Raw genomic sequence first — 25596 nt, 5'->3', positions numbered from 1 at the left:
TTGCTTCCGCCAAAGATTGTGTGCTTGTTAAAGTCGACTAGTCACAAGGGTTCAAATTCTACTCTTGGTCGGAATAGATTCTTGTTAGACCAAGAAGAACGAGGACGACTCAATAAAACAAACGCACTTGAGCCAAGAAATTAACAACGAAGTAAAAACGAAGAAAAGCACGAAAGAATTGGCACGAAAGAAATGCGGACACAAGAACTAGCAAACACAAGTAGGAACAACTACTAAATGGCTACTAGTTGAGAGACACAAGAAAATTGAGTGCAAAAATCGGGAAAATAACTAAAATTTCGGGCCCGGGTAAGTGATAACTTGGAAACACGACCGGGAAGCCCCAATTGATCCAAGGTATCAATTTGAAATAATGAAATTTTTTTAAAAAAAATTTCCCTACCAAAGGATTAGGGACACAAGACCATCAACTAAGGATCAAGAAATTTTTGTTTTGAGAAATGGAATCAAAGAGAATTAAAGTTGAAAAAACCTGAAATGCGCAACATGTGACACCGGTGCATCACATGCGACTCGCATGTTCAACATGCGAGGGTAATATGCGTTTCGCAGATGAGGCAGCCAAAGGATCAACTCTCTGTCACAGGATGCGACACGAGATGCGACTCGCATGCTCAACATGCGATGGAATATGCGAGTCGTACATGCTGCCACCAAAATCCCAACTCTCTGTCATCAAGTGCGACACAACCTGCGACTCGCAGGTTCAACATGCGACTCGCAAGTAGTGTCGCATATGGGCCAATTCGATTCTTTTTTTTTTTCGCAAAAATCAGAAAAATTTGACAACTTTTGGATCAAATGGCCCTTTGGAGAGTCTTCTTCCTTATGAAGATTTGAAGGTGTTTAAGAACACAAGAACAAGTCAAAAATTCAACTACCCTCAAATCAACTCCAAATTGACTCAAATTTCGGATTTAAGTTCTCTTCAATGTAGAGAACAAAGCCCAATAGGTTTCAACCTTCAACTTCACCTTCTCCAACAAGACCCACTTTCAAGTTCTTGAAGCTTTGAAGCTCAACAATGGTGGAACACAAACCCTAACTTCAAATGGATTCGAAATTGAAGATTTAGACTCTAGAAACACTAAGAAACTCTAATCTAACACTAGATTCAACAAAATCAACAAGAAAATTCGATTTTTGTTTTTGAACTTCGGATTCTTTTTTGTTGTTGAATCAAAACCCAAGATTAGATTTTGTAGAACAAACCTAAACTAAGCTCTGATGCCAATTGATACAATATTCAAAAGAAAATGAAGAAAAAGAACAAGAAAAATAAAGGATAGATAATTTGACACAACTCAAGACCCAAATTAGCAACCAAAGTTCTTAAATTAACTTGACCTCTAATTTAGGAACTAAAGAGCACCAAACTCTTAGGATGACCAATAGGGATTTGATACCCTAATAACCAATCCTCTCACAAGATTCACAATCTCTAGCTTAGCAAGCTCTCAACACTCAAAAGAGTTCACAATTTCAAGATATCAATATTCAACATAGACTAAGTCTTCTAAATGAAAGAAACTACTATTTATACTAAGGCTCAAAAGAAGACAACTACCCTTAATGAAGTTAGGGCCTTGTTTGGGTGTCTTCTTTTGGGAACAAAGCTTGAATTTGCAAATCTTCAAGTAATGGCCACATTGCAAGTATGGTCATCTTCAAACCTCTTCTCTAAACCATCCTCCCATGCTATCATGAACACTTGCAATCCCCGGGAAGGTGCTAGAGTGTATTCAAGTATGTCCCTCCTCATGAACAATGCTTGCATCGCTTGAAGTTCTTTCACTTGGCTCCTTGTAAAAGGTCTTGATGCCACTCGAATTGTATCATAGATCGGGCCGTTCGTTTCGCGGCAATATATTGATATATGATGGATACATGAATAAATAGATCGGGCTGCACGTTCCATAGCAACATATGATATGATATGATGTTGTTTATTAAATAAGCTTGCATGCATGACTCCGCCCTAAGAGGCAAGCAGTCACAGGTTATCTCTTTATCTCTTATTCTCTCGTTATCCTATTATGTTATAATGCATGCCTTACATACTCAGTGCATTGTTCTTACTGACGTCCTTTCCTTTTGGACGCTGTGTTCATGCCCACAGGTAGACAGGGAGACGACCCAGATTCCTAGGAGCCGGATCAGCTTGCACAGGAGCACTTCCATATTCTGGAGGTGCAGTTTCTGATATATACTTTTGTGTACATACTTGGATATGGCGGGGGTCCTGTCTCGTCCTCATGACTTCAGTGTTTCAGTTAGAGGCTCGTAGATACTTATGTGTGGGTAGTAGATGTTATGTGACCCTCAATGTATATTTTGTATATCATTCTTTTTGTCACGACCCAACCCCGTAGGCCACGACTAGTGTCCGTGCTAGTCACCTATACGTACCCAATAACCCAAACCAGCATATTAACATAATATATCAATATGAGGGTCAATTGGTGCTACTAGTTGTCACAGATAAACAGTTATAGCACAAGGAAGCCGATAAGGCTATCACAGATCATATCAATCCAAAACATATACAGAACCCACACAAGTATGTCTACAGACCTTGACAGAACATGACAGAATCATAAGACGGGACAGGGCCCCAGCAGACTGTGCCAAAATATAGGCTCTGGACAAAAGAGCGCTCCAGAATAGCAGAATAGATGTTCTAGGCAGGCGGGTCAGCAAATCTATCGTCAGTACCTGCGCGGCATGAAAACGCAGCCCCCGGAAAAAGGGGATCAGTACTAAATATGTACTGAGTATGTAAAGCACGGAACGTAGTAAACAAAGTCATAATCGAAGCAGAAGATACAGAAAATGAACGGAATATCCAGATTAGCAAAATGCTGATCATAAAGCATAAATAGTACTTGCAGAAAACGTATGTCATACCTGGTCCCATTACGGAACAAAATCATAACCGGAACAGAGCGTACAGAAAAGTGAGTGTGATATCCAGAGTATCAAATGCATATTTTTAAAACATAAAGAGTGTGTACAGAAACATATGCCATATCATATCCGGCCCCTGCCAAGGGACTCGGCAGACAGAACGTGGTCACTCCCCGACACTGGTGCCACAACACATAAGGATCAGAAAAGGGGAATAACCCCGTAACATAACATATCATATCAGATGGCCATATCAGATCATATCATATCATATCAAATGTGTGTACATGGCACAACATATTCCACAACCCATGTACAAGTATACCTGCCCCCTCACATCGAGGCACGACGAACAATGCAGTGGAATACGCTTAACAACATATCCTGGCCCGGGCTCAGTGGGGGAAACATTGAGGCATCCACGAACGGAGCAGTGAGAAACTAAATGCAATAAAAATACCATATATTTCCAGAGACTCAATGAGGCATATCGAATAACATGTCGTAATGATGAAATCGGACAGAATCATGGTAAGCGTATGTCGGATGTCATAACGAGTTACGGAAAAATAATCCTTCTGAGATCGTTTTCATATTCCAAAATAGTTTACACGACTCAAGGGAATAATTCAAACAACTTTTGTTTAGTAGTTAAAAGGATAGTTAAAAACGTTTCATTTTATATTGTTCGAAAATAAGGCAAAGCGGGAATAGTGGGAGACTAAATGAGACACAAAACATCATACCTTTACGGAGACTCAATAAAGTATTTAGAATAAGTATCATTAGTAGTTAGAAGAGTAGTTAAGACGTTTCCTTGAAAATTTCTTGAAATCAAGTTACAAATTACAATAAGGGTGAAATCGGGAATAGTGGGCCCATCTCGGGACAACCGAAGCGGTGGGCTCAAATTACGTATATTAAGCTTATGGAGTCACCTACGGAGGTCCTAAGGACATTTCATAACTTTCTAGACAATTTGCGGAAGTTTACACAATTCTTTAACAAAACATACTTATAGGGTTCAATTCCACTGAATGAAAAAGGGATATTTTCAACTGCGGATTCCGATAAACAAAATATTTTCCGAGGCTCAAAATCCGATCCTAGTACACCTAGGACATGCCAAAAGAAGAATCGGGATAGCTTTACATACCTTATACGCTCTTTACGCCTTTCCAAATTCAATTCTCGTTTCGCCCAAAATCTACAAATGGTCACATTTACCAAATGTTAGCCATAAGACTTTAGGACCTAAATCTTAAATCAACACTTTTCTACAAAAATTTGGGCAGCATCTCCCCTATACATATAGCGCCCCCGAGAATTCAACTCGGCCAAAACAATCAACAACAACCCAACAACAACACCACCAACAACAACAATCATTATAAAACATAATATAACATAACTAGTCATCTTTTCAACATAATGTCATAACCTTCACTCCAACTTCGTATTTTCAAATCAATATCGACATTTTCGTATTCATTACTAATCAAGATCATTACAACACAATTCGGAAGCATTTCATATCATTTCCACAAAATATTCACAAGATATACAAAATATACAAACTTTCCACCAAAGTCATAATTCATCCAAAGCTTCTAATCTTTAACATACTTATTCACAACATGCTTCCATCTTCCAAGTTCATCAACAATCACCATAATTTGCACCTTAACAACTTCATTTCCATAATGTCATAAAATCATACTAAAACGACATAAGCTTCTACATTCCATTTCAATGCTAACTTAAACCATTTTACTTTCATTTACATTGCAAGGATCATAACAACACAACTAACATATTAAACGACATTAATTCATTTCCGTTTCAATTTCCATATACCACACGGCCAACACCTATATTTCCAACTTCAACCAAATTCATTCAACTTTCATTCTCAATATGAATTCCACCATATTCCTAACTAGAATACAACACAAAATTCAACTAACCATATGTATACAACATATATACCCACACGGCCACATGCACTCTCACACACCCACTTTGCAAACTTTCATATTTCCATAATTTCTACTCATTTCTACATACTACAACATAAACCAACCTTCATAACATAGTAAGGAGGGATAAATTCTTACCTTATTTCTTCAACTTCTTCACTTAACCAAAGTGTGAGATTGATGAAACAAATGCTCTATCCTCCCAAACAATTGCACCAAGTTGTAGAGGACCCTTAATATAGTAGGAAAACCACAAGATAATAATTTTTGGATCAAGATTTTTAGGGGTAAAATTTTGGAGCTTATGGCTGAATGGCCTCTAATTTGTGCTCCTCTTGTTCTTGTTTTTCTCCTTCTTTGTTTTCTTGAACATTCTAATAGATAATGACTACTTATATTCATTTTTTTGCACATGGAAAATATTCATTAAATTGGTGGACTTGGGCCAAGTGATGGCCGGCCACCCCTTACACAATTGGGCCTAAATTTTTATTATTTATTTGAGCCCAATGACTTATGAATCACATTTTGTAATTCCCGAAACTAATTTCCGAAATTCCAATTTTGTCCTTAGCCTTCTTCAACACTTCCACAACAATATTCTTTCATAAACAACTCTTGTGTTAAATAAAATCAATTATGACCTTATTTCTTGCAAGTCAAAATTACTTCGAATTTTCCAAATGTACGAAAACACGGGATATGACACTTTTGTTGCCGTGAGGGCTTATATGTATAAATGTACAAGTTTTGCGGAGTAGATTATAATCAATCCATAGTAAGCATGGTTTTGGAGATTATATGTGTACAGGTTGGGACGATAGTAGTATGATGTGTGGTGCTCGGTAGTCAGTCCGGGTACCCGTCATGGCCCACTAGGCGGGTCGTGATAATAACACATTTACGTTTTAGGAAAAAATTAAATAATTTAAGTTTGATATTATGAAAAATATATTATACAATAATTTTAACAAAATGTATCTTAAGATGAGATTTAAACTTATGTGAAAAAGTTATGAATTAATGACAAAGAAGTTTTAATTATAAATATATAAAAATGTAAACTTAAAAAGTTCGAAATAGCATTCTATTGGAGTTGGGCATGTGCTTTGCATGGACATCTTCTTAGGAAAATCTACATGATATAGAGAACATTAGACCTTATTTATATTTAGTAGTTATACTTTTCCCAAATTACATCTCATAGGTAAATCTTGTATGTCAATTATACAAGGTAACTAGTACAGTAAAATTATGTTGTATTTAGTATTAAAAACTATTTTCTCTCTATTCTCTCACAATCTCCTCCCATTTTCCTCCATTTTCTGTCTCCTCCATCGCCTTTCTATGTCCGTCGTCTTTCACCCCTCTGGCCTCTTTCTCTCAACCGTCTTCTTCGCTGCTCCGGCAAGGAACTTCTAGCTTTGGTGAACCAGAGCAGTCACCACGAACAACAGCTCCGACCAAACGACACCACAACATCCACCCTTGCTCTTTTCGCTTCTTCGTCTTCTTCGCTGCTCCGACAAGGAGCTTCTAGCTCCGGTGAACCGGAGCAGTCACCACGAAAATAGAGTGTATCTTAGATCTGAGCGAATTGAGTGTATCTCAGATTTGAACCGAAGCAGTCACCACGAAATAGAGTGTATCTCAGAAATACACTCTCCTTCACCGCCGCCGTCGTCTCCAGATCCGGTCATTTTCCAGCGTGCCTGCTTAGGTTTGAGTTTTTTTTTTTTGTATTTCAAATCAGAGTATTTTTTATTTTCTTGTATCTGAGATGCAGGTGTACATTTGAGTGTATTCATTAAATTTTTAGCGTACAATCCAGTGTTTGGGGTGTATTTTATTTCTTGTATTCAGTATTTGAGTGTATTCGTTAAATTTTTAGTGCAAAATTTAGTGTTTGGGCGTGTATTTATTTCTTGTATTCAGTATTTTGAGTGTATTCGTTAATTTTTTAGTGTAAAATACAGTGTTTCTTTATGTATTTTTCTTGTATTTTGAAGGATATCTTTTTTGTATACAACCGATTTAAAATATTATAAAGTGAATACAGTGTAAAAGTAGCTACAAATGAATACAGTTAAGTTGAATACATTTGACTTGAATACAGCTTAGTTCAATACATCTGACTTGAATACATCAAAATCTGACTTTAATACAGCGAAATCTGACTCAGCCGAATTTTGAATACAATCTACTATGGCTCTTGAATACAATCTACTGTAGGTACAAAATGTAATTAGCAAAAGTGTAGCTATGCCTAAAAAAAAACTCCAAAATGTAGTCATTTATGTATGTTGCCTATCCTCTTACTAGTATGTATATATATGTTATTGATTACGGAAAAGGGCCAAAATTACCCCTGAACTTTGGGAAATAGTTCATCCATACCCTTCGTTATACTTTAGGGCCAATTATACCCTTACCGTTATACTATGGGGTCAATTATACCCTTATGTCTAACAGCTGCCATGTGGCATCATCCCAGCCCTTCAAAATTATTTTTCCCTCAAATAATTTTTTACCCACTAAAATAACCCAACCCGACCCGATTTTTTTTTTTTTTCAACCAAACTGGTACAGACCCAACCTATTACCCCTTGGCTGGAAAAATAAATTCGGGTTGGGTTGGATTATTTTAGTGGGTAAAAAATTATTTGAGGGAAAAATAATTTTGAAGGGCTGGGATGATGCCACGTGGAAGCTGTTAGACATAAGGGTATAATTGACCCCATAGTATAACTGTAAGGGTATAATTGACCCTAAAGTATAACGAAGGGTATGGGTGAACTATTTCCCAAAGTTCAGGGGTAATTTTGGCCCTTTTCCGTATTGATTATCTATTTAGATGCAAGTAAATTCTGATATCACTTGATGGAATACTGATATAAACAACATAACCAAACAATCAAAATTACTTGCATGTAATATAGACATGTGAAATAAGCTTTCACTTTTCCACAATATTCTATTGTGGGACCCAAGAAGTTTTCTGATTTAATACTTGTTTGCTCAAGTATTTCTTCCAAAAACCAATATCAGTGAAGATTAAGAGTATAAGAACATCCGATAGACTATATATTTTATATAATCAATTTAAAATATTATTTATCTCTACTTGGTCCGTCCAAAAAATACGATATGCACTAGCATAAGAAGTTGGAACTATACCATTTTCACAATCAAGATAACTTACACTTAATCTTGTGCTACAACCATTCTAATAGGTATCAATTTCCATCTTAGAATGTGAGCTTAAACTTTATAAATTATAAGAATTAGTGATTTATTTTTTCGTGTATAAGTTAAAAACTCTATACACTAAATCATTTACTGTATAAGTAAACAGATGCATAAGCGTTTATAATTTTTTGTAGACATTTTTTGTTTGACATTTGATTAAAAGAAATTTTACAAAACATTAACTTTTGTAATTCTTTTTGAAATAAAGCGCCACCTACCACACCATGATATGACCCCAACCATGTCAATAATTCAAAATTAAGTGTGAAGCATGTTGCAGAATCAATGTTTTCACAATTTAAGTAAAAGACAATTTTCTTTTGGAAATTATCCAACCACAAACATTTAACAAAAGGACAGCCCAAGTGCCAAAAACATCTCCAAATTAAAATGTCAGTTCTATCGTTCTCTAGAATCATTTTGTCATTTTAAAGTGTTTACACCTAGGGGTTGACGTTCGGGCCATCGGATTGGATATAAAATTTTTGATTTGGATATTCGGTTTTCGGATTGAAGAAATTACAATCCAAATAAGTTTGGATTGGATTGGATATTTTAAGTTCAGTTTCGGATTATTCGGTTTGGATATTTCGAATTTTCAGATTTGACTCTTAAGACTTAAGGAAAACTTATTAGGAACGAAATTCATGTGTTATTCCATAGAGGTAAATCTAAATTTTAATTGATCAGTAAAAAAAGTCTTCCAGTTCAAATTAGGATTAACAAATCCAAGTCATGTCCAACATAGTAAATCTATACCAAATAAAAACATTCTAGAAAAGTGGAAATGAATAAAATAACATAAGACTTTTGAGACTTGAGAAGTAAGAAACCCTATATTATATTTGATTTAGTAGAGAATTGTATATTGGATTTAATATTTTAATGGGTAGGGCCTTAGGTATTAATCTATTTGACCTTTAGAAATTAGACTTATTAATACTTGATACATATGATATAGATAGAGCTAGATAAAAGGTATAAAAAATTTGGATTTTCGGATATCCAATCCGAAATCCATAAATTTTAAAAATAAAATCCGAAATCCAATTCATAATCCAAATATCCAAACCAAATACTTAAAAAATTCGGATTTCAATTTAGATTTCGGGTTGGCCCAAACTGTGCCCACCCCTATTTACACCTACCAAACCCCTTTCAAATTTCTCCACATTTTTTGCAAGGTTTACTAAAGTCACGCAATGTCTATTTTTTGTTATTTTCCCATAGGATTAATTTAGTGGAAAGGATAAATGGTTTTGCTGTGGCTCTGTTTGTTTTCACTTTATTGAAGTTAATATTCGAAGTCTTCGTATTTAAGCTGTGCATTTTTTTCTTTTACAGTACTAGTTTACTTTGTATATGTGTAATTCATTAAAATCTTCTATGTAATCTTAAAATCATTAAGATATTATTCACTTAAAATACATGTGAATGCAATATTTAATCACCACTCTATCTACTAGCTATCACCACACAACCATTACCACACATTCACCCATGCCAAAAACTTCAATCGGCCAATTTTAATTGCAGAACCACCATCGCTAACCACAGCCACCAATTCATTTTCATCGGTAACCACAATTACCAGTTAACAATATGTGACTAGTGGTGAAGATGGTTTTGTGTAACTGGATTTTAAGATAACAATATCAATTTAGTCTACTTATTTGTCATTTTATATCGAGTATACAAATATTTCTGGTTTAATTGGTGCTTGTCATTTTCAATGTGGAAAATGGAAGTAATTAAACATCCAGATGATTTTGTTTTCTTATATTTCTTAGTCATATTGAAAACTTTTGAACGAACCGCGGAGAAATCCTACCGGGTCTAGGGGAATAGTTCGATGTCAAACGTTGATTTATAGTTTTTCTAACATAAGTGATAAGACTATTAAAATTAGAACGGAAAAGGGCCAAACATATCCCTGTATGAGAAAAGATTTAAATATATCTCTCGTTATACTTTCGTTTCAAATATACCCCTGTTGTTATACTATTAGTTCAAATATACCCTCTCTTTCGTTAAAGTTATCCAAAGTGGACATCTAATACAACGTGACACTGACATTTGATGAGGTGGATGTCACGTGACATGCCACCCCATCACTCCTAACCCATTTTACCCCTCCCTTCTATTTGCTCTTCCACCACTAAAATTTCCTTCCCCTCCACCACCATTATTGTCATATAGTTGGAGCTTTATGAGCGGTATTTTTGTTCACTTTTATAACGGCGGGGCATAAATAGCCCCAACTTGTAACGGAGGACAAAACTAGTTAATAAATGAAAGTAGAGGGGGTATTTTTGACAATTAGTATGAAAATATTCTAAAATATTCAATAAGGGCCTGTTTGGAAAGCCGCCCATGTAATAGGATTTGGGTGTACTTGGGTGTAATTACACAGTTTAACATGTTTGTCAGGCCAAGCAATTACATGATCAGCATGTAATTCACTACTAAAAAAACAGGTTTTATCGACCTCAAAAAATGGATATTTTTGACCTCATGAGGTCGGTTTTTGGCCAAAAACCGACCTCAAAATCAGGTCGGAAAATAGTGGGTCGGAATTATTACCGACCTCATGAGGTCGGTAAAGTTTTTTTAGCCAGGTATTAATTAAATAAAATACCGACCTTATTAGGTCGGTAAATTATATTAATAATATAATGATATGAGTTTACCGACCTCCTGAGGTCGGTAATTTATATGAATATATGATATATATTGCATAAAACCGACCTCATGAGGTTGGTAATTTGCAATTTTTGGGAATATTATGCATAAAACCGACCTCATGAGGTCGGTAATTTGCAATTTCTTGGAATATTATGCATAAAACCGACCTCATGAGGTCGATAATTTGTAATTTCTAGATAATTTTGCAGAAAACCGACCTCATGAGGTCAGTAATTTACAATTTCTGAGAATATTTTGCAGAAAACCGACCTCATGAGGTTGGTAATTTGCCATATGTTGGATAATTTTGCAGAAAACCGACCTTATGAGGTCGGTAATTTGCAATTTCTGGAAAAAATTTCCAGAAAACCGACCTCATGAGGTCGGTAATTAGAAATTTCTGGGTAAATTTTGCCCATAACCGACCTCATGAGGTCGGTATTCTGCAAAAAAAATTGTAGCACGTAGTTGTTACTCCAACTGCCTCCCAGTCAAGATAAAAATAATTTTACTTTCAACTAAAACGAGCCCAAATAGCTGCCAACAATACACCAAACTACTATAAATACATAAAACAATAAGCTACTATTACAACACATATATTACAACCACCAAAACATCAAATTCAATTCGAAACTACTTCAAAGTTGAATAAAAACGTCAATCAAACATTCACAAGAGACATTAATTAAGCTACTTCAACCTTCGCAAACATCAAAACAACATTAAACTACTTCAACATTTGTAAACATCCACAAAACATTAAACTAGTCTACACTAAGTTAGTCTACACTAAGTTAATCTACAACATTAGACTACTTCACCCTCGCAAATCCACAAATCCACCAAACATTAACATTCAAACATTCTAATCGCAAGGTTTTCTGGTGGTCTCCGGGAAACCGCTGTCTCGTTAGCCTTCTTTGTTTTCTTACCCCTCTTTTTACCTGCCATCTATACAATAATATATGTAAGTATCGTAAATATAAATTAATAGAAAAGGGATAGCTTCAAAATTTGTTTAAATAATTCACCTATTCAACTAAAATCAACGAACTACATAGTACAGATTATTTGAAAATAGACCAGTTACAAGTTAAATATGTTGAGCCGAAATAGAGTCTCATGGTATCTCCGAACAAAAAAAAAATGAGGGCAGGGAGAAGTCACTAAAAGCTGGATAATACACAATGGAATTGATTCAGGAACTTCTCACTACGTAAGTTGCAAATTCTAACAATGTTCAACAGCCTATAAAACAAGAATTATATTCTCTTCTTTTCAAAGATATTTCCATAACAAGAAATGATTCCAACAGTTGCGCAGAAACTAACTTAAAGCCCACAGTTGCACTTGCTATCAACAATAATGAGAAATAAGACATAGACATTACAGTTCTTCTATATCGGTCAATACAACGTGACCAAATTTATGGATCACTACAATTGCATTTATCTACTTCTAATGCCTATAACAGAATTTCTAAATCGGTTGATAACCACATAGAGAAGGCATACTACCCAACAAGGCCGATACCAAGATCATGCTTCGAAAAATGCTCAAAAAATTGTTAAAGTTGTAACTGACATACCTTTTCAAAACGATATTTATGATCTCAACATTCAGGGTAATTCAACTGACCAACCACGTTGCCAAGTATGAATGAGCTTCATATGTCACATTTAATCCAAATTTAGTATGATTATAATTGCTATCCACCATTTACCCTGTAATGATAGTTGAATTCAATATAAAATAAGTAACTATCCAGTCAATGTGACCCTTAACAATTACAATCATAGCCATGTCAAATGTTCAGAACAAAACACAAAAGAGATATGAAACACACGAACAATTTGGAGGAATATGAAGATTTCATCAAACAGACAACACAACTATAAGGAACTTGAGCTTGGAGGCCTAACTTTTATGTCTATTCAAAGTAAATGTTGAGTTGTTGTTAATCTATTTCATAATTTTCGGTGTCATCTTTCTCTCACGGTCAAGAAATTAAATTAGTGGATGTAATAGAATACCGATACTAAGATTTCTCAAAGTTCAGTGCAATGTGAACCTGCAAGCTTTTAATCAAATGCCTACATGTTCTTAGACACGTAAACTGACTATGAACATACAATCAACCTAATAACACATATATTACATTGCACCAAAATTCTCATAATGAGAACAACGTAACATTGTAACTTTCATGAAGAAAACCCATTATTAAGCAAGTGTCAACCTTTTTGTTTTGAATTGTGATCTATACTTTGATAATTAGCTTATAAGCATATACTTGATGTAGCCTATGCCAAACACTTCTCATTAGTTGGAGACTAAAAAACTTGCTAGAAAGCATCTTCTAAACTTTGTTGGCAACTAATACAATCCTACCAGACTGTGTAGGACTAAAACCTTTCACCTTGCCACATTTATTTGAATCTTCAAAATTTCTTTGTTGGCAACTAATACAATCCTATCAGACTGTGCTTGGATGTGCTGCAGTGATTGCTGGTGATTTAAAAAAAAAAAAAAAAAAAAAAAAAAGAGAGGAGGGAGTGAACATGCTGAGAAGGCTAGAGGTGACTGCTAAACATCAAATGACTGCTGGAAATAGGCTGCTGGTGTGAGGAACTTTGCACATCACCAGGAATTTTGATAAGGACCAATTTGAAGGCTGCAGTGATGGCATTAACATCATAGCCTTGGCTGGAGGTGTTTATTAAACACCAGAATAATACATGGAGAAATAAGGAGTATGTGCAGATCTGTTTTAGACTACTGGTGTGAGAAATGGCACATCAGCAGGAAGATGGAGACTGATAGTATTGCTGGATATTGTGCTTAATTTTGGTCAGATGCAGAAACCAGCACAGATTATTGCTGTTGGTGCACAAGGTGATTTATGGAAACTAACAGGCACAAGGTGTGCATAAATGCAGTTTTTTTGCTGCAGGTATGGGAGTTAGAATATGGCAGCAGCAACAGTCTTCTACTGCTGGCCTCTCTCAGATATACATCAGAGGAGCAGCATGTCTGTACAATGGTGAAAGGGTGTGCAGGCCTTGAAGTTGGGCTGATTTGTAACAGAGTTAGAATATGGGAGCAGCAGCAGGTTAAACTACTGCTTGTGTTGTGCCTATCAGACAATCTGTTGTTCATATGCAAACTTCAACTCCAAATGATTAGATGTACAGTCCCAACAATTAGAGATGGAAACCATCAAATGCTATATGTGGTAATTAACAATTAGGCACACAAATAGCAATTATTTCCAAAATTTGGTTAAATCATTAAAGATCTCATACATCAAACAATCTAATATGCAGCCTTAAAAACAGTTAGCTCTCAAACATTTAGACCATTGATCAAATCCAAAGCCTTCTTTTATATTTTAAAGTTTCACCAGAGAAAGAAATACAACAATCTGAGATTAGTGACTTAGAACAACTGATCACTTTTTACATGACTCAAATGATTTTAAACATCCAGCTGAAAGCACATCAACTTTTAAAATAAAATACTTCCAGAATATAAAGCAACTATGATTTCAACTTGAAACTCTTGAACATGATAATAGGTCGTTCAAACAAGTTCACACCTTTATTTTCAAGACTACAAGACAACATGTAAAGCATCTAACAAAGTATGACAGTAAAGAGACTAAAACTGTCTAGAAAGGTCAACCAAAATATGCATTCTTTACTTATGGATTCATGAAACCAGGGGATACAAATAAACAGTCCTGATATGGTCATATTACATGCCTGAACAAACCAGCAACTACAAAAGGACCCAAGAAGGGAAGCCACACGACTGACCACCATTCTTTTAAGCTATCAATCCAACCATTTTTTTTTTTTTTTGATAAGGAAAGCTATCAATCCAACCTTACATAGTGCAGATAACTTTTTAGGCTAATGGAGTCTATTAAGGCATAGCTAGAATGCAACAAAGTTGCTACAAAGTCTATTAAGGCATAGCTAGAATGCAACAAAGCTTCTACAACAAGTAGGTGAGCTTTTAAAGAGTATGCAACTTTTAGTCATTAAAACATGTAGACCCTTAGCTAAGTCATTTAAAGAGTATGCAACTTTTAGTCATTAAAACATGTAGACCCTTGCCTGAACAAAGTATCTTTTTATTTCTTATTTATTTTTCATAATTTTCTTCATTTAGGATAACTACATATTTATTCTAGTTTTTGAAACTACCCCTCCTAATATTTTTTTCAAAAAAGAGTCATTAACAACTTGGCATATAACAAGTGATAACATTAAGTAGAATTTCGTTGTTGAAATGGGGTTGTAGACTTATGTTTTCCTTTTCTTTTGAATTATAGTTACTTAAGTTATGTCGGAACTTAGTTTATGTTATATTGGAATTTGGCATAAGAGTATTATGTTAAAAAAAAAATAGATTTTGAATTTATGTTATACTTTCGGTTCCAATTTATTTGTTTTAGTAGTATTGACTAATTATTTCACATTGCATGCCGTTCTTTTTTCAATTAAAATTGATAGATTGACTCTTTGTCACACATATCATGACATTATATTTTTAAATATTAATCTTTTTCTCAAACATGCCGTCCATGATTCTTACAAAATATATGCTTTTAGTTTTTATAATTACTTAAATTAAACTATTTTAATTTGAGAAAAATATACATTAATTATTTTTACAATATTAGTTACAAATATATGATTATTAATATATAATTTAATATCATTTATAAAGGTACATATTTGTCAAACTGTATAATTACACTTGTGCAATCAAACAGTACACGAATAATTGCACTGTAATTACGTTATGACAAACAAACAAATCGTCGTAATTTCTATACCGTGTAATTACCGGTCAGTATAATTACTACCCCAATTCTAATTACCAGGTGGTTTTCCAAACGGACCCTAAATCAACATTGTTAGAGAAATTTCATTTTGATCAAATCACACGTGGATCTCGAAAATTTGACGATTAAAAAGAAAACATTTGGATCCATTTCTGGATGACCAAGTTCATGATCCTATTATTGGGATATATTATTGTTTATTGAGCTTTCTTACGCGACGGAAAGCGAATTTATTGCTGCATAGTTGAAGATGGAGGGTTCGATAATGGTGTGAATATTCAATTAGCATTTCATTAGATTCAAGGGGTATATTAAAACATTTTTTAAATTGATTTTCCCCTAAGATCTTTAGCTGTAAAAGATCACTCTTCAGTCTTCAGACCAACTTTCATCCAAGTGGATTCAGTTGAAATCGCTTTATTTTTTATTTCTTAAATACTATTTCTATGTCGAAATTACTTTTCTAAGAGATGAATTATGATGAAAGAAAAGTTATCGAAGGGGTCAAAGTCCACCAATTTTGCCTTCACGTCCATTTCCCATTCATTGTTTTTTGCGCGGATTGCCCTTCAGGCGTTGGTCTTTAATTTTTGAGTTTCAAATTGCTGGTCTTTATTTTTTGTCTTTCGTTTAAAAAAGTGATCGAAAATATTCCGAAGTTATGGGTTCGAATTCCCGCTTAATAAAAAAAAACAGTTTCGCAAGACAAGGTTTCGCGAAAATTCTACCTTATAAGGCAGAATTTAGTTATGCTCTAAGAAAAATTATGCCACTTATAAGACAGAATTTGTCTTAAGGAAAAAGTTTGTCTTGCGAAATTTCTCAAGACAATTTTTTTTTTTTTTACTCTGTTGGGATTTTACAAAAGTTAGGCCTTAAGGTCTAATTTTTGTCCGAATAAACCTAATTTGCTATGAAATTTTGCCTTGCGAATTTTTTTTAATACTCTGCTAGGGTCGAACTTCCCTAATAAAATTCTGCCTTGCGAAATTCATGCAGTTTGAATATTGGAAAGCGAAAAATACGAGGGAGTACTATATAAAGGTTGAAATCCTCGAAGCAAAAGCACTCATCCCAGCAATGGCTTCTACTACTCTACCATTGTGCACCAACAAAACTCCCTCTTCTTCCTTCCCCAACTCATCCTTCTTTGCAAAACCTTCTAAGCTTTTCCTCTATGGAAAATGTAACAAAAGTTTCAAGGTTTCATGCATGGGATCAGAGCATGATAAAGACATTGAATTAGCAAATAAAGAATTAGGAACTCATAATGTTGATAGAAGGCGTGTGCTTCTTGGTTTAGGAGGGCTCTATGGTGCTGCTAATCTTGCACCATTAACGGCTTCTGCTTCTTCTACATCAATCCCTGATCTCGGTTCCTGTAGGAGGGCCCTGATTGAAAAAGATATAATAGTACCATACAATTGTTGCCCCCCTAAACCTGAAAATTTGGACAACATTCCATACTACGAACTCCCTCTTAGCACCAGACTCCGTGTCCGTCCACCTGCTCATGCGGTTGATGACGAGTACATAGCCAAGTACGAGTTAGCCACTCGTCTAATGAGGAAACTAGAAAAAGACCCTTCTGACCCTCTTGGCTTCAAGCAACAAGCTAATATTCATTGTGCTTATTGCAATGGTGCTTACACAATTGGGGGCAAACAGTTACAAGTTCATCAATCATGGCTTTTCTTCCCATTCCATAGATGGTACTTGTACTTTTATGAGAGAATCTTGGGATCACTTATCGATGATCCAACTTTCGCTTTACCATACTGGAACTGGGACAATCCAAAGGGCATGCTCTTTCCTCCCATGTTCTACAAAGATGTAAACTCTCCGCTATACGATGCAAGACGTAATCCCAAAGTCACTGAGAACAAATACAAATTCGATCTTGGTTCTTTCGGAGACGAAGTCGATCGTAATGATTTACGGACGATGGTTAATAACTTAACTCATATGTATCGTCAAATGATAACTAATGCTCCATGTCCTCGGTTGTTCTTTGGTATGCCTTACGTTCTCGGGAGTAAACGTGAATCCAAACAACAGGGAACAATTGAAAACATCCCTCACACTCCTGTCCACATTTGGACTGGTACAGTGCATGATTCGGAATTGGGTAAAGATGATTCGGGTAAACCTATCAAGTCGTACGGTGAGGATATGGGTAATTTCTACTCAGCTGCTTTGGACCCAGTTTTCTATTGTCACCACGCGAATGTGGACAGGATGTGGAATGAGTGGAAACTAATAGGAGGGACAAGAAGGGATCTCACAGACAAAGATTGGTTGAACTCGGAGTTCTTTTTCTACGATGAAAAACGCAACCCTTTCCGTGTGAAAATCCGAGACTGTTTGGACACTAAGAGGATGGGCTACGATTACACACCAATGCCCACCCTATGGCGTAGCTATAAGCCACGAAAAAAGATCACAGAAGGGAAAGTGAATACAGGTTCACTTCCGCAAGCCAGCGAGGTATTCCCACTCGAACCAGCAGGGAAGCTGGATAGAGCCATTTCCTTTTCCATCAATAGGCAGGTTTCGTCGAGGACCCAACAGGAGGAAGGTGAACTGGTGGAGTCGCTAATATTCAAGGGTGTCAAACATGATGATACGAAGAATATAAGATTTGATGTGTTCCTCAACACAGACAAGACGGCGAATACGGATGACCTTGACAAGGTTGAGTTTGCAGGTAGCTACACCAGCTTGCCACACCTTCATACAACAGAAAAGGCTGACGATAAGGGTGTTGACTTCAACCTGGCCATCACTGAACTGCTGGAGGACATCGGGTTGGAAAATGAAAAAACTATTGCGGTAACTCTGGTTCCAAGGAATGGTGGTGAACTGATCACCATTCATGGTGTGGAGATCAATGTTGAGCCTTGTAATTAAGTCCTGCTTTTGTGGCTGTGGTGCCAAAAAATTGCAGCGTGTGCTTTACTTTTCGTTTTTTTTTTTTTTTTAATATCAACTGGATTGCTGATTGTCTTTCTAGCTGTTGCTAGAGCTGGAATAAATGTTTGTCTCCGTGCACACTTTTTTGTTCGATTTCAACTCTGCTGCGCTGAAGACTATTTTTCGGTTTCCGTTCGATTTCCATATTTTTTCACCAGAGAACTTCATGTAAGCAATTTTCTGGTTTTCTCCGATTTCCTTTCGATTTTATGGTTTCCACTCAATCATGGTTTATATTGTTGAAGACACATCAACAAAGTTGAAGATACTTGTTATGTTTGGCTTCTGTTCTTCTCTTGGTTTTTTCTTGTGCATACTTTCGTGCCGCAAAAAATCGATATTAGCGCTTACTCCTTTTTAGTTACTAGTACTTCTTTTTTAGTATATGGAGATGTAATAAATAAGTTATAATTTGATGTTGTTCTAAATGGAAAGTATGGATTTTTTTATTTTTTTTTGTGCATGGACTGATCGAAAGTAGTCATCTATAGCCAATTCTGCAAGTGCCAAAATTTGATGATATACGAAGTAGCAGTAGAATGAAGTATCCAGGTTCTCGCTCCTTCGATGTTTACCAAGTAACTTGATTGATAATTTATATCTGTGTTTCTACTATAACAAGGTAGAGTTTAACTAATATCCACATACATGTAATCATTTTGCTACACTATCAGGTAATTTGACCGGCAATAACCAGTCACCAATCTTACCATCCTAATTTTCAGCTTTTCTATGATTGTCTTCTTTTTTATTTTTTAAACAGTACTCCTTCCGTACCTCTTTCACTTCCATTCTCACTCTCCCGGATTTGCGTCTATCCCTATCCCTCTCTCCCAAGTCCTCATTTATTACTTCATATCTAACCTGTTAAAATATTCAAAAATTAACCATTCCAATTCTTTTGAAGTCCAAATTGCATATATTTTTCCAAATGAACTTGTTTGAAATTAGAAGCTCTTTTAAAATTCACTTCAAGTTCAGATGTAATTCTAATGGCTATTGAATGGCAGAAGTCTCGTAGAATCAGCCAAATAATGAGATTATAATCTTTTCTCAACAGGAAAAAACCTGTTGTATCATTCGTATGATGCTAACTTGATTAAAATTAAGTTATCCTAGAAGTTTGGATGCGATTTTAATGGCTATCTAGATGATCATATTAAATTTGATCATTAATTTCAAAAGTGTGATGGAAGAATCTTTTCCCACCAGCATAAAAAATCTTTAGCTAATAATTTCTTATGGCAGATTGGTTGCATAGAAAGAGTTGTTTACTCTTGAAGTTGGTGATGTGGATCAACCACAAAAATTCTCCATCTCTAAAATCCGCAAAGGAAAAAGTTAATGTATACCATATAGAAGAGAGTTGGTGATTGTTCAATGGTGTATGCTGTAGATGTGTTCGAAGAAACAGAATAAAGGAAGAAGATGTGGACTATATATTTTTTGTATTTTTGGTAAACATGGCTGGAGAATAATGTAGAGTCCAAGTGGATATTGGTTAAACTCTTATCAAAGTTTAGCCCTGAACCCCCGTTTTGCCGACTAACTAGGGGCAGTTGGCTAGAAGGCCAGTATCAAAACCTTTTTTAACAAAAGGCCACAAGTCTGAAAGAATTTGGTGATAAGCCACCATTTATTACGTCATCATTATCAGACGCGGAAGCTAACAACCCTAGTTCCAAAGTTTTGAAAAATACATTTTGGCCCCCAACCCCCAACATTTTAATTACCCTAAAAAAGAAATAAAAAATTAAATATTTCCCTCCAAAGCTCTCAATTTCTCCACTTTTCAGATCCCATTTCCGGCTAAAATTCTGGCTTTTCATCGGAAAATTAGTCTCAAACGACTGAAAGCTTCCCTAATTCAGCCATTGTAACTAAAACCTCATAGAAATCATTGAAAAAGAGCTTTCCCATTGTTGTAAAAGCTCACTTTTTTGGCGAAAATTTCGGCCTCATTCCGACATCGGAGTTCGTTTTGGGAATAAAAATTCTCTTGTGGAGTCAATTCTCCATTCTAATACCTCAGTTCGTAACTGGTAAGAGCTTTATTGTTACACTTCGTAGTTTTGTATGTAAGATCTATTAGGCATTAGTTGTTTAAGTGTAGACCTGGAGGACTTCCTAGGATATGTGAGATTGTATGCACCTATCTCATGGTTACGAGGGTTTAAGTTTATATAATAAGCTATGGAAGACTCTGAGACCAAGCAAATCAAAGAAAATAAGTTTGTCGAAAATTTGAAAAAAAAAGTTGGCAGAATCAAGGATAGAATTTTGGGTCAACTTTGGAGGGGTAAATCTCCAGGTATATTAGGAGTTTTAAGGTGTTTCAAAATCCTAAAATGAAGTTCGTCGAGTCCAGTTTCCAACGCAATAAACCGCTCGTCGATAGGACATCGGAGTAGAGAATTATGGACGTTACAAATTCAATTGACAGAGCAAAAACAGTGCTGCTACAGTGCTGCCGACTTTTATCCACTATAAAAGGGTTAAAAAACCCATTTTTCTCCATCATAACCTCCTAAAACATTCCAGAAAATTCAGCAAGCATTAGAGCTCACATATCACATAAAAGTGAGGATTTTGAATAAATTTCAAGTTATAGAGTATTAATCGAGGTCCGGACAACGTGTAGTCGCGATTATAATTTCGTTTTGTGTTGGAGTTGGCTTGGAAACAAAGTAAATATTGAAGATCTTGCTACTTTAGTAAAGATAAGGTATGAATCATTAAATCTCTCTCTTTATTAACGTTGATTTAGGAATATTTATGAGAATAAAAGTTATAGTTTGTTGTGTTGATGTTGTTGGCTTATGGATTGAGGTTTGAAGAGAATTTTGGATGAAAATATACATATTTATCTTGTAAAATATTGAGGATATTATTGGTATTGTTTGGGAGTTGTTTTGGTATTTGGAGGAAGTAGATGATATAGGGGAGATGTTGCCCAAATTAGTTTTCAATAATTAGTGCTTATAAGTTGATGGAAATATGATGAAAGTGTGATTAAAGATGTATTTCTCAATATATAGGTTCGGGTGAAGGGCAAGCATCGATGTAAGGAATTCTTTAAGTGGTGGCTTGACGGATAAGGTATGTAAGGTGTTCGTTTCCCTCTTTCTTTGGCACGAATCCTAGAATATAAACACGAGCGTTCCATAACAAATCCACTCCATTCCCATGCTTTGTATTTCAAATCTTAATGGCTTGTCATTTGTTGATTCTTAAAATATTATTTTACTTATCATCATCGATTACTTCTTTGGACTCGATACGAATTCCATAAGTTATTCGGAGGTTACCGACCTTATGTCACTCGGAAAGGCCAAGGTCAGATCATTGACTTCTCATGCATGGTATATATATATATATATATATACCATGTATGTATATATATATATATATATGTATGTATGTATTACACTATTTTACTACACCGTGTCGCACTATAGTCGGCCGGGCATGGCGCGTAGATGCGCACACCACTGCAATGGGCATGTTATGATATTGCCCCGGACGCGGGCTAATGATGATATTGCCCCGGACGCGGGCTAATAGTGTAATATATATATATTACACTATTTTACTACACCGTGCCGCACTATAGTCGGTCGGGCATGGCACGTAGATGCGCACACCACTGCAGTGGGCATGTTATGATTGTTGACACCCAATTTTGTCCCTCCTTTATTTAGTTTACTCGGATTCCTAAATTTACTGACGAGCTAAATACTTTATTTTTCACAATATTTTATTGATACTACTATTAATGTCGCTACTTATATTTTTGACATTATGAGCATTACTTTATCATAAATTTTGAACAGTTAGTCATCGTTTTCGTTTCAGGTTCGAATTCGTTAAATTAATTACAAGACAACACTTTGTAAAATCCTTACTTTCTATATACTAATTACTATTTATCTTCACATAATAAATATTGTACTGGTTACTAAATTAGAAGCCCGAAGATAATTAAAATAGCGGAGGAAGGACCAACAATTTTCAGCCAAATTAATGGCCCAAAATACCAATACAATATTATTCCCTACCCAAATAAATAACCCACATTTTAATACCCAACCCACATTTTCAGCCCACTATTCATTCAACATCAGCGGCCCATTTTCTATTCCTACCCGATCCAGCCCAACTTTTCCCCTAAAAAACCCAATCCCTTCAACCGGCCATCTTTTTCTTTTTTGCCCTAATCTCCCTCTTCCTCATTCCCTTCTCCCTCATCTTCACCTCACCCGTCGCACATCTCCCTCTCTCTCTACTCTCCCTTCCTCCCTTCTCTCCCTCACGTTCTCCCCACTACGTTCCTCCCTCTCCTTCTCTCTTCACGCCTCTGCTTCCACTCTCCCCTGTCTCCCCCACGTTCTCCCTGCCATCTCCTTCACTGCTGTCCCCCCATGCTCTACCTGCCATCCGCACGCTTTTGTTATCTCTGTCTCCCACGCTCCCTTTCCTTTTCTCAAACCAAATGAAACCCTATAAAGGGGAAAAAATTGAGGTTTTATTACCGGGGGAAAAAAAAAGACCCTACGGAAACATCAATTTAAAGGAACAAAACAGCCAAACAATGACTCTATGGGCCTTTCCTGATTTCTGTGAAAACTCTAGTTACTTTTATTGAATCGGAGTTCGTCGAGTTCGAGTGAAAAATTCGAGACCTTGACGCCCCAAGTCACTGCCCACAACAAAGGTCAGTACAATCCCTTCCTTCCATTTTCGTTCGTTTGATTTATGTTGTGTTTGGATTCTCTGTTTGCATATTTAATTTCAAGTCGGTGCTGCGATAAAGTTTTTTTTTTGATAAATCCCAAGTCATGAGATAGGAAGTTATGTGCATCTTTTGATAACGGTTGATACTCATTTAATATATTCAGTGGTTTTCGTTTGAAAATATGGCTTAAGATCTTTATTTGATATTCATATGAATTATTTTCTGTGGATGGTGAAGCTTGATTTAGTTTTTGATCAGTGTGACCCTGCGATTGTTTAGTGTATTAATCAAGTGGTTTGCTGATAGTTGGTTCAGATGAGGCATCGAACCTGCTTATATGTATGACTAAGTATATCAGATATTGACTAGTAATGATAGTCTTAAAATCATGTCGCTAGCTTACATGTATGTCCTACTTTGAAGAGTATGATAAATCATGTTCGGTTAATAATCCTTTCGTGAATGCAAGTCTGGTTAAGGAAGCTGTTTGGCATGTTAATGATGTTATTACCCTAGTCAGGTATGCGTATTTTGAATTTAGTCTGTCCAGGTTCTTGTTTTATTGGTCAAAAGATCCAAATTTGTTTACAAAAGGTTCTATAGAATCAATAATTGATTATGGTGGCCTAAAAAAAATATAATTTGTGTAACCAAAATAATCCTATATGCTTGAGAACTAAGATTGGAGGAGGGTTGTGAGTCATCATATAAAAATGAGATTGCAAATGATATGTGCACAACATGATGTCCTACAATCTCCCTCTTCATCTCTGTTTGTCTACGCCAACAAATTAGGCCTGAAATCCTCTAAATTATCTCATACTTGGATGTTGGTTTTGTTAAGAAGTTAGTTTTGATTCAACCCTTGCATTGTTTTTAAAACACCTTACTCTACATACATTCTATGTGTATCACATTCTATGTCATTATCCACATCAGGTCTTCATCCACCAAACTTTTATTTCCTGTTACAATATAGCTATATCTTACGCTCATGGTGTGATTATCTGGTCTATTTGAAAACATGCTATCTTTCTGGTAATCTTATCATCCATCTATCCACCTGAAACACTTCTCTTGAAGCATGTCATGATTTTGTTACTCTTTTAATTTGATTCACATGGGATCACGTATGTACACAATGGCATTGGACTTAGGCTTATGTGTTAACTAGTGTCTGGAGAAGCTGTTTGGTTGCCTGGATTCTGCGTTTAAGGCCATTCATTTCTGCCTTCTTCACAGTTCCAAACAAAAGGTTTATCAGGAATAAAATGTCGACCTTGCACTGCTCGTATTACACTGCCCTTAGCTCTGAAAACTGGAAATCTGATTTGTTTTAAGCTATCTCTGCCTATGTTTAGGAATATATTTGTTGTTCTCTTTCTGCATTTTATTACCATGGTATCAAATATTGATCTTGCCTTGCCCGTGCCATGGCCATATATCTCGAGTTTGCTTCTGTTTGCCTCCTGCTTTAGTCATCCTACTTGAAATGTGGCATGTTGTTGAATTCCTTTTCATAGCTAGATAGTTGATTCTTGCTTTACTCAATGTGGTATGTGGTTCTAAATTCATTTCCCTGACTAAGTATCGGTTATTTCTTCATTCATCTCATCTGAATATAGCCTGCAGTTTTATGCATATCACAGAAATTATACCATCGCACTAATCCCTTTTCCTTTTCTTTTCTTTTGCATAATCTCCGTGAACGAGTCTGAAGGATTCGTCCTATCCCGCATTCGGTGTTGGGCAAAGCCCAACGTAATTTCTCTATCGAGTCAGCCCGTCAGCCAATCCGCAGAAAAATCTATAAAGGTTTCATTGGGTCGAAGCCTAATAACAGTTACAGAACGCAGCAACCCAAGATAGGCTGATCCATTTGATTCTATTTCCGCTGTTTTATTTTCCTTGTGTATTCGATTGCTTGGCTAACATTTTGTCTTATTTTTATTTCTTTAGTTTAGGCAAACTGTAGCGGAATTAGTAGGTTAAGTATGGTGGGTTGTTAATTTAAAAGAAAACCAATAATTAGTTCATAGGTTTCATTCCCTTTTATGTTAAATTATTCATAGGATCTGTAACATCTACTTCTTATTAGAATAATTGATTTCAAAATAGCATGATTATATATTTTCAAGTTAAAAGAGTCAACATTCATTCTTACTATTTTAAAAGTTTAAAACGTCACA

The 25596-nt window shown here is 35.7% G+C and overlaps 1 protein-coding gene and 1 long non-coding RNA gene across 2 annotated transcripts; one reads left to right on the top strand and one right to left on the bottom strand.

Moving 5' to 3' along the window:
* Positions 1-11379: 11379 nt before the first annotated feature.
* On the bottom strand, positions 11380-14903 carry LOC132602398 (uncharacterized). The gene is made up of 2 exons (XR_009567766.1): positions 12433-14903; positions 11380-11795 (listed from the first exon to the last, which is right to left on the bottom strand). It is a non-coding gene; the product is annotated as an uncharacterized LOC132602398 (long non-coding RNA).
* A 1841-nt stretch (positions 14904-16744) lies between these two features.
* LOC132603736 (polyphenol oxidase E, chloroplastic-like) lies at positions 16745-18750 on the top strand. Its single transcript, XM_060316921.1, has one exon. The coding sequence runs from the start codon at positions 16780-16782 to the stop codon at positions 18607-18609; it is 1830 nt and encodes a 609-aa protein (XP_060172904.1). The 5' UTR covers positions 16745-16779; the 3' UTR covers positions 18610-18750.
* Positions 18751-25596: the final 6846 nt, after the last annotated feature.

Source organism: Lycium barbarum, chromosome 7 (genome assembly GCF_019175385.1).
Source record: "Lycium barbarum isolate Lr01 chromosome 7, ASM1917538v2, whole genome shotgun sequence".
NCBI lineage: Eukaryota > Viridiplantae > Streptophyta > Magnoliopsida > Solanales > Solanaceae > Lycium > Lycium barbarum.
Note: the sequence above shows the minus strand (reverse complement) of the source record. Positions and strands in the feature narration are given on the sequence as shown.

Excerpts from the sequence above, each read along its gene's own strand:
- LOC132603736 (XM_060316921.1), top strand. The coding sequence starts at position 16,780 with ATGGCTTCTACTACTCTACCATTGTGCACCAACAAAACTCCCTCTTCT.